The sequence below is a fragment of the Aptenodytes patagonicus genome, chromosome 5 (assembly GCF_965638725.1).
Source record: "Aptenodytes patagonicus chromosome 5, bAptPat1.pri.cur, whole genome shotgun sequence".
Taxonomy (NCBI): domain Eukaryota; kingdom Metazoa; phylum Chordata; class Aves; order Sphenisciformes; family Spheniscidae; genus Aptenodytes; species Aptenodytes patagonicus.
The window spans coordinates 53,193,263-53,209,668 of NC_134953.1; the positions used below are offsets into that span (position 1 = coordinate 53,193,263).

The 16,406-nt window shown below is 40.7% G+C and overlaps 1 protein-coding gene across 1 annotated transcript in view; it reads left to right on the forward strand.

Moving 5' to 3' along the window:
- The window catches only part of TEDC1 (tubulin epsilon and delta complex 1), an 80,306-nt gene that overhangs the window by 17,705 nt on the left and 46,195 nt on the right, over positions 1-16,406 (forward strand). Inside the window, exons 5-6 of the mRNA XM_076338037.1 lie at positions 6,040-6,210; positions 13,114-13,212. Coding sequence (XP_076194152.1) covers positions 6,040-6,210; positions 13,114-13,212 — 270 coding nt within the window. The remainder of the gene's footprint in view (positions 1-6,039; positions 6,211-13,113; positions 13,213-16,406) is intronic.

A 16,406-nucleotide genomic window follows, 5' to 3' on the forward strand; every position in this document is an offset into this window, starting at 1 on the left:
GGCAAACTTTCTGTATAGGGCAGGGCTCTGCTTCTGGTCTCCTGGAGGGCAGTTACTGTTTCTTCTGCTGTTGGCCTCTTGCTCCGTATTTACTGCTGATGTAGCATGCTGCATCTTTCTCTCTTCACTGGTTACCCCCTGTCCAGCAGCTTGCCACAGTGGAGCAAAATGGATGTGGGCAAGCAGGGCTGCAGTTGCAGGCAGAGGAACTGCAGTGCAAGGCGTTATCTATATTGCATTTCCCGAGCCCTGCAAAATGCAGTGCTCTGAGTTAAGGTCTACCCTGCCACGTGTTTGTTTTAGTATATTTGGTTTCCATGTTTTGTCTGAATACATGATGCAGTCAGCTTTGGGATTTAAATGTTATTTTAAAAGTAAGTGGTACCCTCGACCTTGCAGCTCCAAAGATTTGGCAATGCCGCTATGCTCTGTTAAAGGCATAGTGCTTTTGCTCTATTGCAGAGCTCTTAAGTAACCTCCTGAATGAGTGAGGAGGGTTGGGATAAGGGAGTGACTTGCTCTAGTGCCTCAGGCCTGTGGTTACTGCCAGACAGGCTTGTTTGAACAAGGCAGGAACGGGTAGGAGCTGTGTTCACATTTTCTGTCTTCCCCCAGCACCTTCTCTTTTTCACTCTTTGCCACTCAGATACTAGCAGAGCTCTTGGGAGTGCTGTTATGAGTGGTGACTTTTACAAAAGGCATTGAAATTTAAAAGCTAAAAGGCCTTGTGGAAACACAGGTTTTGACTTTTTTTTTAATTGCTGAATACGCTATAAGCATAACTTGTACATTGTGAGCACTTATGTTTGTGGAAAACATATTCTTCTGTGCAAATATCTGGATATTTAATTGGTATGTGCATCATGTGGGAGTGGGTTCTTACACCATCTCTCTTTCCATGCATACATCTAATCTGGATCCTACCTTGTCTAGGAGGAAATCCAATTAGTGTTGTTGATGGTGCTGTTAATGAAAGTAGTGTTTGTCCCTTTCGCATTCATCTGTTCAAATTGTTCCTTTTCACATTTTCCCCTCCTGCAGATAGATGTATGGCTGTATTAATTAGGAAAGCATGTCTGATACTGTTGTTTCTGGCTATGGTGTTTAATTTTAAAAAAAATTACACTCCGTTTAAAGATCTGTAATTACACAGGTTAACATATGTTATGTCACATCAAAACCATTGTCTGAATTATGAGCGGTTCAGAACGAGCGCTCAGTAAAAGCTGCAGAAGCACTTTATTGGCTTGATTTATGTGATTGCTTTGCCTTTCCCGAGTCCTGCAGTGAGGGATCTAGATATGCTCCTTCCCACCTTTATGAAACCAGGCTGCGTGCTTAGTGTAGTTGAGTAGTACCTGAGAGTAAATAGTTTCTGTCTAGACCCAGATGAACCCAGGTGAAAGTGAGTAGTGGGGGGAGGCAAGCCTTAGTGGTTTTAACTGGCAGCTGCTTTATTTCACTGTGCTCAAGCTTTAATGTCAGGGAGTTGACTTAATGCATGTATCTATGGGTTAAACGTGTTATCTGTGTTCCGGTAGGGCCGCTTCTCCATGGGAGGGACAGCAGGCTGTTTGCTGGTTGTCCGAATATGGAAGCAGAGAGCTGATCCTTGCAGGGATTTGGAAGATGTCCGGGGAAAAGCCACAGCACGCCGGGGGTGAGCCGGGGTCCGTCCTTTACCGACAGGTGGCAGCTGGTAGTCAGGACAGAGCGTCGCTCGGGGAGCTAGCCCTGCCATAGCCTTGCTTTTACAGCAACGCAGGCAGCACAGGCCTTTTCATTTCCATGGTGTGCACAGGGCATAGTAAATTTATTAAGGTGAGAATTTGTAGGCATTAAGATAGCTATATGAATTGGAAAAGTACGGAAAGTGTAGAAGTGTGATGAAGTTGCACAACGACGGGTTTTCTTGGCAGTACTGCTTGTGGCATATTGTAAGATCTCCACTGAATCTGCAAGGAATTTTGCTTTAAAACAATTTTTGGAGTTTGTTTAATTCAAAGTGTATGAACAGAGCAAGGTCAACCACATACCAGGTCACTAAAATCCTCAAATGGAGCAAGTAGTGCAAAAAATGCTCCCTTCTCACATGTCTACAACACATTGATGCTTATGCTGTTCTTTGATAAACTATTTATATGATGAAGTACTTGCTTAATTTATCTCCATCCGCTGAACTTGCTTAATTTATCTCCATCCATAGAACTACTCTCTGATTTCCAATACCATGGAATTGCTTTGTATTTCAAACCAAAAAGAAAAGCTTTACTTCTGCTATAAAAGTTGAAGCTTCTTAATCTTTAATTTCTCTCTAAGCAAGCTGCATATAAGTTGTTTGCTCAGATGTATGGAATGTGAATGAAAATTGATATATCCCCATGTCTTTCTTTCACACCCTCCTTTCTCCCACCCCTTACTCTTTTCCTTTAAGTACTTTTATATCTGCTGGCTTTTTCAGTGTGTTTTGTGAATCTGTCTTGTCTGCTCAGAGCACTCGTGCCATGAGGACTGTGTTGGCTGTTTTTGCACTTGCTGCATTGTCTAACCATAAGTGCATTCACACGTTTTGAAGAATGATCTGGCATCTTTTTTTCATAACAATTGGACTTTAAATAGCCTGGGGAGAAATGTTTAGGGCAAAAGTCGTGTGGTGTTGGAGACTGAATTCTAGGCTACCTTGCAAAAATTTTAAATACATGCTCTTAGGACATAAACCGTGTTTAGCTCTGACTAAGCCAGAGATGTATTTATGAGCTTGGGGTAGGTTTTGTAGTTTGTGAGCTACCTTAGTTGGGATGGTGATGTCCTGGAATGTGTATTTATTATGGGGCTTAGCTGGCTATTTGCCTGGATCTTTTACCACAGGAGAGCTGGGTTTAAGTTCTGCCTAAGTGTGGGTAGAGTGGTAGTTCAGGAATTGGCTTGAAGAGAGTTCATGTAAATATATGCATGTCACCTTCATCAGGCTTGTGCTTGCTTTTCTGAGTCTTGCCAATAAATGGATATTGAAATCTTCTAACAGCAGTACCTTGAGCTTTTAGGACAGAAAAACTAGTCTGAGGTGACTTACAGTGGGAGTGGAATTGAGGGGCTTCATTCTAGCTTTTGCTTAAGTTACGCTATCACAGGTGCTCTGGTTGAGTCCACATCGTCCAGATTGACAAGACTAGCTCTGATATCGGCAGTGTAATGGGAAAAGACTCCGACACTACAATGAGGGTATCGATACGTGCCGATGTGGCTTTTGTACTGCAAGCCTGTGGCACCATTCTGTAGCTGGAGTCCATGCGCCTCCCTTCTCTGAAACAGAATCAAAGAGAAACATTAATTGCAGCAAACAGTTTACAAGCAAAAAGCTTTCCTGGTAAGTGGCTGTGAAATGATCTCTTCCAGAGCTGGTGTGGGGCATTCTAAGTGCGGGGAGGCCATTGAGGGCCCTGGGTAGTTGCCTTGGCTGCTCTCTTGATGAGTTTGACTAAATAATACCCACTTCTGTATCTCAGAAGTGAATGTAGGTGTGTACCTGTATTGCTGCATAGATTAGATAAATTCACAGTGATATTTGAAGCAAAGGCTCTAGCTTGGGCTGGTATTTTAGTGATTTTTCTCCCACTGGGAGAGCAGTAAATAGTCTTAGATTGTAAAGATGGGACTAGAAATTGAGGTCACAATATAATATGCAAGACTTTTTTTTACCTTGTTTACTTTATGCCAGGCTAAGTATTTCATAGCAAAAGTAAATTTTTTTGTGCAGTTTGTGAAATAAATAATAGAGAGATCCTGTTTAAAAAATGCATTGGCTGGCTTCCTTATTTTAATATTAATAAGGCAGGTTGCTACAATAAAATTAGCTCTGCATGGTGTTTGTCACTGTACTGCCAAACCAATCGAGTCTAATGCCATTCCTTCCTGAAATGAATCCCCAGGAGAGCAGTATTTGTGCCGTTCTGAAACCTCCAACCAAGGAAGTTGGAGTTGAACTGTAAATTATGGAAAATGCAGATTTTAATCTGGGAATCCCAAGTCTGTCTCTGGCCTTGTGGCTTTCTGGCTGCTTATGTGAAATGTTTTAATGTTGTTTACACATGTGTTTTCTCTGCTGTAGTGACTAATATCCAATTGCTTGACTCACCATGTTTATGGACAACTTGGTAACCATATCTGTACGGTTTCATAGTCCAAAAACCTCTCCAGGTGGGGGCAAGACAATCTGAACCATGAAGGTACTTAGCTAGGACTGCAGCGCCCTAGGACATAGTGTGTTTTGATTTAGGGGCAAGGGGCTGAAGGCATCTGAGGAAAAAGAGTGATACTGCTGTTGGCACAAAGGAGATACTGTCTTTTTTTTTTTTTAAAGATGAATCTGTGCCTTTAAAAGGAAAAGCCCTTTACCAACCCTGTGCCCCTGTGATTTATAGCATGCATTTATCTGAGCCACAAAGCAAAGGGAAAAAACCTGTAATCTTGATACATTTTATGTGACCAGAACAGCATTTTTGTGCTTTTAAATAATATGAACACTCATTGTATTAGAGGCCCTGTCAGCTGAGGTGATATTTAGGTTAAAACAAGCATTAGGGGGTTATTTGCTCATGGTTATAGATACACTTCTGCTGAAATCTGCATTTACGGCAAGATTAAACTCTCTTCATTTTACAGTTTGCATTTTTAGTTTAGGATCCAAATTGGAATTACATTCAAGCTTTGCCTGCCAACTGAATCTTTATAAGATTTTATTGAACATGGAAGTCTGTGAAGCCGGGAAGCACATATGTTTAAATACCATCAAGGTCTATGGGTCCAAATATCTGCTTAAGTGTTTTCTTGAAAACAGTCATGTTTCAAGTAGGCTTTTTAAATTTCCACTTTAGAGAAATGTCTTGAGAATCCAACAACTGGGATACACTTTTTTAGCTGGTGAACACCTGTTCTGAATAACCAGGCCTTTGCAGTTCTATGTTATTTCTACTTCCTATGATATGCTGTAGTAAAAAATTTGGAATTATGGATTGTTTATTGTATGTACTTTCTATAGACTGGATGAAGTTGACAGTTCAGCCTTACTTTAAGCGGTGTTACTGGCATCAGAAGTAAAACAACCCGTGTCTTCCTCCCTTTTTAATTTGCAATCTGCAGGAGTCTTAGCTGAAAACTGAGAGAGATCTGTTTGTAAATGTGAATGATCTCTTTGTGCAAGGGGCTGGGGGAGGTGGAATTCCCTCCATGTTCCTTGGGAAAGAGATACGACAGAAATGTTGTATGTTGCTTGCTTTATGCCATTAGCCAAGGAGAAATTTCATCCAGAAGATGAAGATGGTGGTTGGTTTTTTTTTTTTCTGCAGCAGAAGGAAAGTGGGACAAGATGAGCAAAAGGAAACTCTTAGCTTCTCCCTTCTTTCCAAATTACTCTAGAGAAAGGCAAATCAAGGCAAGACAGGTGGTGCAACTGTAGCTGGGAGTGCCTCTGTGGACTCCTCACCAATGTCAGCGGGATGACTGTTTCTTTTCCTCTATCCTGCAAGAAGGGAAATGCTCGATGGAGGAAAGAAAATAGCTGGGTAAGCACAGGCCCACAATTTTGTCCCTATATAAGGTGTTGATTTACAAAATGGGGTCACCGAATACAGCCTGCAGCATTTTCAGGAAGACACTGGAGGAGCTAAGTCTGTTTTTTATATTCTTTGACTTATTAGAATCTAGTCAAAATGTGATTTTTCCCATCTGGGTAAAGAACATGCTTGCTGTCTCAGGAACACTGTGTCTTCCTGGGTATGGAAAATGAAAGACAGGAGAGGAGACAGCTCACCACGTCATAGCTGAGAAGCTGATATTTATTCCAGACTTCAGTACTTGTTTAGGCTGTTCCCAGTCCTGTACTCTAAAAGATTACAATTTCTCTCTACTGCTGGAACTTACTTCCTTTTTTGGTGATTTTTTCCCTCTTTGGCCTATTTGCCTTGTATGTTCTTCACTACTGAATGATTTGAAAGTGTTGAAGCTAACTTAAAACATTTTGGTATTCTCTTCTGCTTTTAGTGTGAAGATGATCTGCCTAACAGCCAGAAAGGTACAACTGAAATAGCACCTGAATATGGGCTAGAAGACAGAGTAGATGTTCGATACCTTCAGTGGTTAAATGGGAGGCTGAGGTTCCAGTGGCGGAGTTTGCATGCTCAGCACCAAGAGCAATGCAAACTTTTGCACAAGGTAAATGATTCTTCTAACTCACTATGGCATTGTTTATTATTTAAAAGCCTTGTCAGCTAGTGCTAAATGTACAAATTATTCTTGTTTGCTAGCTCTGCATTTTCTGTAGGTAAGAGTGTATTACTCTAAATATAAATACCCCCACCTTTCCCCGGTGGGGCAGAACTGTGAGAAAATGAAGTATGTACAGTGTTCGTAAGGTTATAATTGTTGTATAAAAGTCTCTCTTGCAGGTTGGCACATTAGTCGCTTCTGCAACCATAGGCTGTCTCCATTTTTCTCAGAAAATACCTGGTAGAAGCAAGACAGAGCATTCTGGTCCCACAGACAAGAAACAGTGATTCAGAACTGTTCATCGGAAATGTGGATTCAAAATATTGAGCATGGATGTTGGAAGTAATAGCAGCAAAGTAAAATGCATTTTCCCTTTCTGAAGTACGAGGGAACATCTGAGCAGAACCCAAAATCTACCTGCTTTTAAATCAGGAATCAATAGTGGTCTCTACATTGCTAAGATTCCAGTTCTGTTCCCATTTATGAATAATGTTTATATGCCTGTCTGAAAATCACAGACATCTGGGAGCATCATGTCTGCTTAGGATGGAAATAGCCTGCAGTCCCAAAGTTGACAGTGATGGTGACTGCAGAGACAAATTTAAAAAAATAGTTCTAAAGACAGTCCTAAAAGTTATTCAGTAATGTTTTCTGTAGGCCCCGTTTCTCAATTCATACCTCTTCAGGTAACTTATATGGAGCCACTTTGGTGGTGTACCCAGAACCTTCACAGCAAACCTTTTTGAGACTAAGAACGGTTTTGAGAAATTTCTCCTCAAAGAGCAACATTTATCAGAAAGTTGTCAGAATCAGAACAAGAGGGTTTTGAATGAAGATGCCACCTTGGTTTTAATCTGTGTCTGACAGAGGAATGCTGAAAACTATAATGAGGTTACATTTTGTTCTTTCCATGAATTGATTGCTAGGGAAGATGTCTGATTGACAGCCCTAGGGAAAGATCAGATGCTGTGTGTGCAGCATCTAAAATAACCTTTTGCTTCTCATTGTCCACTGCGAATGTGCTTTCCTGATCTGGGAACGGAGATAGTAATTCACCGTAAGTGCAGGTGCAGTCCTTGGCTTTTGCACTGAGATTACAGTGATGCTACTGGGAGAGGTAGCTTAGTGATACAAAACTCAAATGAAATGATTGGCATCGTCTCCCCTTGATAAGCTACCTCTATTTAAGGTATGCTGATTTTTATAGTAGGTGAGGCAAATATCTCCGTAACTCATCATCAGTGCTCTGATTTATGTAGTACTTGGCAGTAACAAATCATTAGGCAGCTTCAGTACCTCAGCATGCAGTTAATGAGACCAAGGAAGAATTAAGAGCAGGTTGAACCTGGGGCCTCGAGTACAAACAGAGGTACTCTCAATGGTCCAGATCAGGCGCTGAAATGATGAAGATATGCGCTGATTGGGCAACATGCTAAACTTGTTGACAGGGGAGATGATGACCTCCTATGGGGATTGTACTTGGAAATAAACTTGGACTTTTTTCCCCCTGTGGCTATCCAATGAAAAATGTTTGCCCAAGTTAGGACTGTTACAGTCAGACAAATATAAGAGACAGGTTAGTTACGCTGCAGTTCCCTGGACCATGATTTCCAGAATCTGGAAGAATAAGCAGGAGGGAGAATGTTTCTCTGTTCGTCCAGTTTCCCAAAGCTGCCATTACTGCCTTCTCCAAGAGTCATCACTGGACTAAATTGAAAGCAATAAGCGATGCTGGTGATGATTCTTATGATCAGACTATGCTCTGCAGTGTATGTAGAGGGTTGCCATCACGGATGTATACATGGGAGGATAGATTGGAGCCCAGCTCCTCTATATGTGATCATACACTGATATTATGCGTGCTCAAATACGTATGTGCAACTGTGGGAGTTCTATTCAGAGCTGTAATTAAGTGCAGTGCTCTGATTTATATTTTAGTCTGAATTAAAAGCAGGAAAATTGAAAGGTAAAAGTGACTTTGGAAGGGACTTCATTACAGTGCCACATTAATGTTAATATTTACGGTAACACAAAATATAACATACTTATACAATTTAACAGCTGCATAAACAATAATTGATATTTCCTGACTCTTTGTAGAGAAATTTTGGCTGTGCTACTGCATTAATTTTAAAACTTTTAAACTAGTCTGCTATGTGTTAGAAGACTGAGCTGACCCAATGTGACCTCTATATGAGCTGCTGCTTTTCTCATATAAACCACAAACATGGTATGCAAAAGGCTAATGAGTGTTATGGTTTTTAATTATGCTGACAGATTTACAGAGGGCTTTCTCTACAAAATGATAATTACGGCTATTACTTGCTCTGTTTAATAACTTAACAGGTTATGTATCTCCAACTGTGGAACAGTTGAGATACATATTTACCGCTGATCACGAGCTATAATTTTTGCCAAGTAGTGGCGACACTTCCACAGATTTCATTCTGTGACTCACACAGGCTCTAAAATACCATATTCTCTGTTTGGGGCTTTCTGAGAAAAACACATCACGCTTGGAAAATGTGTTCTTATTCAGGAGATGACTGCTTTGCCACTCTGTATTTTTTTAAGTATGGATATTGCTACTGGAAGTAAGAATTGTACATAGCGAGAGGCTACCAAGATAGTCAAGGACTAGCTAAGTTGGGCATGACCTCCAAGAATAGGTTGAGGGAGTTGGGCTTGTTTGCTCTGGTGGAGAGGAGGCTGAGGGGGAGAGGTCACCTAATAGCTGTGTTCAGCTATTTGATGGTAGTTCAGTTACAAGGATGGTAGTTACAAAGATGGATCCACGGTCTTCTCAGCAGTACCAGAAGACAAAGGGGAAGGGGCCACTGATTATAGCTTGGAAGGTTCAGGCATATTAGAAAAAGCTTCTCTGGGATGACAGGCAGCATTGGAGCAGGTCACCAGAGATGCTGAATGGTCTCCATCCTTGGAGGTTTCCAAGACTCACATACACAAAGCCACAAACTGATGTTGGTGATAGTCCTTGTTAGAGCAGGAGGTAGGACTAAAGTCCTCCGAAGATCTTTTCTGTTTCTATGATTTTGTGAAAAAGTTCTGAATCGTTTGGGTGATCAGGGACATGTACTTTCAGGTTGGGATTGATGACTCATGTCTTAATGAAATAGTACTGTACTGCCTGAAGAAAGGGTAAGGGAACAGTAGGAGGGAAATATGAGGGGGAAACAGGCAAAAATAAATGGATGTTCTTTCTCTGAGGTACACAAATGATAACTGAAACTGATTGCTGGGGCCTCTATCTACTCTGTCCTGCCTGCAGCCACTTAAGGTCGGTGGTATGATGTTCTGTAGTAACCAGTGTGGGTTACTGAAGAGGGAAGCCTTTGTGGAGCTACAGCCGGTCATGTGTTGGGAATTGCTTGTTAGGGTCTGACTGGCTGTTCCTCTTTGCTAGTTCTTCTGATGAGCTGCTTTTCAGTGACTTCAGCTCCCAGAAGGCATGTTGAAGCTTACAGTCACACACATGTCCTGCTGTAGGAGGAAGGCTTCCTCAGGGAAATCTTAACCTCTCTGTTGCTGAGGAATTTTGCAGCCTGAGGCTATGAGCTGTTGAATAATGTTATAATGGCTTCTCAACGTGGACAGGTTGGCCTACTTTGAAAGTATAATATAGTGATACCATTATAATTCCCTCGAAATTCTGAGTGGTACATATTTACCTGATACACGTTCAAATATATGGAAGCGTGAAGGGTAAATTACCGTGTTAAGGCATGCCTCTTGATTCCTTCTATTCTGTTTCTTCCTCTTTCTGTCAAGTGCCAGAGGAATATCTATCTGCCTGGTTTTTGATCCCTCTTGAATTCATAGGGGAGAGCAGCTGTTTTTAGTTAGGCTTTAAATTACCACTTTGCCTTAAAAAAATGTCAATGAGGAGCCTTACATAGTTTCAGAAAAACAGGTAGGAACCTGTATAGTTTAAAACTGGAATTGTTTTTTGGGTCTGTTAAATGCATTGTGCCACAACCAGCATGTGAAAAGAAACAGCAGAACAAGTGAGTTTCTGCAAAACCGATGGATTTCCTGTGGGTATTTTCAGCTATCCTCCATCCACTAAAGACTAGGACAGAAATCACACCTGAAATAGGGGAAGGTTAGATCGGGTTCAGAGGTGAATTTTGTTAAGCAGGTGAACATCTTATTGTGAACTATGGATATAAGTTAGTAGGAATAAAATTATATTAAATGGAATTCTTGATGCTGGAAGAAGAGTTTAACATAACTGGCAGTATCACATCATGGTAAAATGGCAATAATGGTTGCAATATGCTTGGAAACTGTAAGAGCGAGAGTTGTATTCTGTCAGTAAGAATGCAGAGCAGCACTGGGAAATACTTCCTATGAACGGAGTGGTATCTTGTGCCTCCTCTAAGATAAACAATATAAAATAAGATGTATTACAATGGATTGGATTGGTCATATCTATGTATCTGATGTTGTAGTAAAAGAGTAAAGGGACAAGGACAAAGTCTTGATCTCTGAATAACAGAGGGCAGAGACTGGTGCTGGGTGATTACCTCATTGTCAGTAATTTATGAGTGAGCTAAACTGCAATTGTTAGATGCATCTGCATCTTGGCACGAAGAATCTACCATGTTACTCTGTAAATTACTACATTTGTGTCCTGGTTTCGGCTGGGATAGAGTTAATTTTCTTCCTAGTAGCTGGTACGGTGCTGTGGTTTGGATTTAGGATGAGAATAATGTTGATAACACACTGATGTTTTAGTTGTTGCTAAGTCGTGCTTGCACTAGTCAAGGACTTTTCAGCTTCTCATGCCCTGCCAGCGAGAAGCTGGGAGGGGGCAGAGCCAGGACAGCTGACCCAAACTGGCCAAAGGGCTATTCCATACCATACGACGTCATGCTCAGTATATAAACTGGGGGGAGTTGGCCGGGGGGCAATGACTTCTGCTTGGGAACTGGCTGGGCATTGGTCGGTGGGTGGTGAGCAATTGCATTGTGCATCACTTGCTTTGTATATTCTATTATTATTATTGTTGTTGTTGTTGTTGTTATTATTATTGTTATTATTTTCCCCTCCTTTTCTGTCCTATTAACCTGTCTTTATCTCAACCCACGAATTTCACTTTTTTTTCCCTGATTCTCTCCCCCATCCCACTGTGGGAGGGGAGTGAGCGAACGGCTGTGTGGTGTTTAGCTGACTGCCGGGTTAAACCACAACAATTGGTTAATTATATCTTTTTTTTGTCTTGAGAAATTTGGTTTGAAAATCTTTGTTTTTTTCCTAAAGTGAATTTGCCATTAGATCTCAATAGCACATTCTTTAATGCAGTAGAAGTTTTTCCTCTCGTGCAAGTGGGTGTGAACTATGAACAAGCCCCCTTTTCATCTCTTAAGTGAATAAGACAAGCTGATCTCCCTGCAGGGTGTCTAAGCTAAGTGTTTAGGAGTTGGTACTGGGAACTCCCCGAAGTGGTGCTCAGTGGGGGGCTGTGCCTGTACTCTCATGCAAAGGTTAGTATAAGGTTAAATCAGACCTGCCTCCACCTCAGTCCGTTCCAGTGCCACGCAGCAACAGCTACACGTGCTTTGTCTCTCACCCTCTCGTTTGCTTCTTTTACCTTGGTACTATTTCCCTCTTTAAGCCTTGTTTCATCTTCAGTATGTTGTGGTTATCAATAACAGATTGTCAAAATACAAATACTGGATTATTCCAGTATCCATCTAGTCTGGTCTCAGGGGAACACCTTATTCCCCTGTTGTTACAGCTTTAGAGTATTTGTTTTGGGCTGCTGCAACGTACTTTTGCGGAAGGGCTGAAATTCATCCCTGGTGCTGGAGGCCGAAAGGTTTGGCAGCCAGAGTTATGCAAGAATGCAGCAGGGAGAGGAGTGGCAAGTAGAAAGGAAGAACATTGTGTGGGGAGGTGCTCTTTTATTTTTAAACTCACGTAGCTCTGCACATGTGACAGATGGTTGTCACCAGAAGTGAGTTTTGGGAAAGGAACACTAAAATATTCTGAAGTTTCAGGGAAGGGTTGATAATTACCCAGTGCCTGTCAACTTTAAAATAGTTGTCAATACCCAAGTGTATGATAAAGTTCATATTAGAATAAAGGAAGAAAAGCAGGAAACATTCTCTGTCTTCTGGCAGAAATATTAATGAAATATGAGCGATTGTCTGACAAATGTGCACTGCTATCTTGTTTGGCAGCTGCAGTTATTACAGTAACAAAGGGATCAGCTCTGAATAGGAGGAATTGCTTTTTATTGTTCCCTTGACTAACTTGGGAAGCTTCTTCGTCAAGTAATTGATGATACCATCACCAGTGCAGCTGGGACAAGGTCCCAGTACATGAAAGCCAACAATATACAGCAGCGAAAGAGAAACTTACTGTAACTAGGTAGCATTTTCCGCTTTAAAGGAAGAAATCAAAAATTATTCCGAGGGTATCCTTTACCTCTGTTAAGACTTCTGCTATCTGTGTAAATGGTTTCTCCTTTCATGCTATGCGCAAGAGCGTGTGTAGTGTAAGGAAAAAGACTTTAAGATAGGATGAAAAGAGAAATCTTTCAGTTTTACTGTGGCGGCAGCAGTAGCAATTCCTGCATGTGGTTGTGGTAACGACACCAGATGGACCATTTTGTGAGGTGATTGTGGTGCATGAACATGTTTTAAAAAGGTCTGTTGTATTGGTGGTAGTAGTTACATTTGTACTCGTCCATTGGGAATGGGCTTGTAACCACTGGTTCACATCACCATTCTAATCCATGCAGCTGTTAGATGGTAGCTAATGATGTTATTAATGATCTGGTCCTTGTACTGACAAATATCTTTTAAATTTAATCTGTTTCAGATCCATTTATTCACTAGCGGCTCCCATATGGACCAGATCCTTGGACATTTTTCTGTCACAGAAACAGATCTTGTTAGACAACCGGAGAACTACAAGCAGGTAATGCTTCTTCTGTAATTCTTGAATGCTTAGTATGCTTTACACAAACATTGTTCAGCAGAAGGCTGCACTTCTTGAAACCTGTTTTTACCTTGGTTTCCAACAGAAATAAGGACTTGTATATTGAATTGTCAGTTTCCTCACTTACAACTTGTATTCACCACGTGGTTTCTTCCAGTTTGATAGAACATAGACACAAAGGTATTAGGCTAAGTTTTATAAAAAATGGTAGACAGGGAGTAGGGAGAGACCTCACTGAAAGTGCCACTGAAGAAAAGGCTTGTAGAATAAAACATTCTAGATCAGTTGGCTGACTGCTGTTGTATGCTACCAGTAACCTACACCTGGGCCAGCCAGGCAGAGTGTCTGCCTGTGACCTTGCCTGAGCGGGTTGTCAGTGAGAACATGGAGAGATCTGATTTATCTCTCCAGAAGAGCCAAAGCACGCCTGGTGCTAGCATTCATTAGTTCCAGAAGTTATACAAGGTGACTACCTTTTTGTATGGTGGTAAGGGGCTTTACTTTGAGAAATATTTTAGAAGCATGGAATGGTTGAGGTTGGAAGGGACCTCTGGTCCAACCCCCCTGCTCAAGCAGAGTCACCTAGAGCAGGCTGCTCATGACCATGTCCAGATGGCTTTTGAATATCTCCAAGGATGGAGACTCCACAGCTTCTCTGGGCGACCTGCTCCGTGCCCAGTCATCCTCACAGTAAAAAAGTGTTTCCTTATGTGTTCAGACAGAACCTCCTCGGACAAAATCATTTTTCCTAGTGTACTGTTTTACCCTTAAGTATACATTTCTGCTGCTCTCAAATACTCAATTATCATAGATGTTTCAATTTATTATTTGAAGTAGTACAATTCACTTGTTTTAATACAATATAATACATTTTATTTTTACAAATCAGTGTTTAAAAGTTCATTCTATGTGAAACTGAAACAAGATTGAAATTTTAAGCTCAGCCCTAACAAAATCAATATTTGGCAGATTTCTGCAGTCTGTCCAAATCTGTTTACTCAAAGAAGATATTTTCTGCTGCTACCTTAAGATCAGAAGAGGGCATTGTAAATACCGCGCACAAAGAAATTCAGAAAAGTAGATTTGAAGATGGGAGATAGTCTTATGTTCAAACCCCTAAAGTAAAGTGCACGTTAATCTTTCATTACTGAGCATTCCTTGGATGAATGGTTCACATCCAGCCTCTTGATAAGGTTCAGCTGTTTAGAACATTTTCCTGGAAAATTACTGTTTTTCTAGAGCAAATGGCTAAGTCAACTTGAGATTTCTTTTTCATTTCTGCTTCACAGTCCCCCTCCTACGGTTTGCTCAGCAGCTCAGAACACACAGCAGCACAGTCCTCTGAAGCCTATACTTTATAGTCATCCAGAGCTTAGCAAATGTCCAGAAAGGTCTGGTGGGCTGGTACTAGAAACTTCCAGGCTGTGTAGAAGGACTTTGCAACTACCTTTTTCCAAAGCCTTACCCTGAATATGTCAATGATCTATTACAGTAAAGCATAATGATACTCTAATAAACCCTGTTTGGTTTTGACTCCGCTGTTAATGAATCATTCCAGGAGTTTTCTTTCTTGTGCGCTGCTCCCTTTTCTGGATGTCTGCTTCAGGTGTGCTGTTCAGTGGAGGCTCAGGATAAAATGGAAAGGTTTTTGTATTTTAAACATTGTTGTTAGGTGAAGTGCTATAGTCAAGAAGGTTTAGTGGGCAGCTATGTTGCTTAGTTAAAATCTGTGGAGTCTTCATTCCACCTTAAACAGCAAATACATGAAACAAGGGACACCCCTTCAAAATAAGGGTGATCACTGAGAGGGACACAGGCAGGGTGGCAGAAGATGTTTTCTTCAAATAAACTATGAGTGGCCACAGTCTCCATCTCCAGTTTCTGGGCTCTAACAGGTGCAATCCCAGACGGGCTCCAGCTCCAGTGCACATGTGTTCGAAATGCTTTTCTTATGTCATTTACTGCTTGGACTGGTCCAAAATTGGAATTGTTTGTCAGCTGTGGAATTCTTAACCTCTTGAAGGTCTTGAACCTATTCAAGAAAAGGGGTTCCTCTAAGCTGCTCTCTTGTGCCTGATTCTAAAATAAACAGGAAAAATTGCAGGAAATCATCACAACACTTCAGTATACATATTTTCGAGAGACTTAAAATTCTTATCGTCATCATTTGAGCAACCTTTAGTAGTTTTTGTCTCCCCTTACCCTTATTTCCCAAAGGCAGCTTCCAGAAGTCATATGCTCAGTGTGTATGAACAGCCCGATATTAACAAGGTGTTATGGACTTGAAAAGGCAAGGTTGTTTTAAGTGTCAGTTTTCCAGATGGATATAATACTCGATATGCAAAGTGATGCTTCTTTGGAAAATGTAATAAAAAGCTTCTAATTTTCAAATATCTTGATAAGATTAAGTAAATTATGCATATTTGAATAGCTTGGTTTTCAAATATTGGTGCAGATGGCAGCACTTTGCCAAATGTTTTTTCCAAAAACTGTGAAATAATTTTTTCTCTTTAAGTAATGTGACATTTCTGTTAATGTTACCTTAAATAACAACCTGCTGCATGGATCAGTAAAAAGAGCAAGCATGTCAATATGTCTTACTGCAATGCATGCCTCTTGGTGGATGGTGTTATGAACTCCTCCTCATGTTAGGCTAGAAAATGCAAAGGATAGAAATGAAAAGTGGATCAAAGTGTCAAAAATTAGCTATCACAGAAAGGACATTGGGCTGTTTTTATTGAAGCCTAGTGTTCATTTTCATCAAAAATATCCTGTGAGATAAGTTGCTCTGACCTGTAATAAAACAAGAGATGTTTAGTCTGTCAGGAAAAGTGTGATAGGATACAGATAGCTGTGAAATTAAACTTCAGTTTATGAAATGGAAAAGTCGTGCTACTCCTTTTCTATAGAAGTTGCACATTAACTTGTTTAAAATGTTCTTCCCTTGGTTTTCTGACTATAAAACTCTTTTAGTGCTTTTATGTACAGGGATTTTACTGGACATTATTATTCTTTTATCATCATAAATGTCTTTGTCAGATTCATAGAGCTGGAAATTTTCCAAGTGTAATAGTTTTAATTATGTTTTTCTCTAGTGAGGCATGATCAAAATTCCAACTTCTGCAGTTTGACTTGGCTGTGCTTACATATGTGTGGCTGTGAATCGCAGGTCA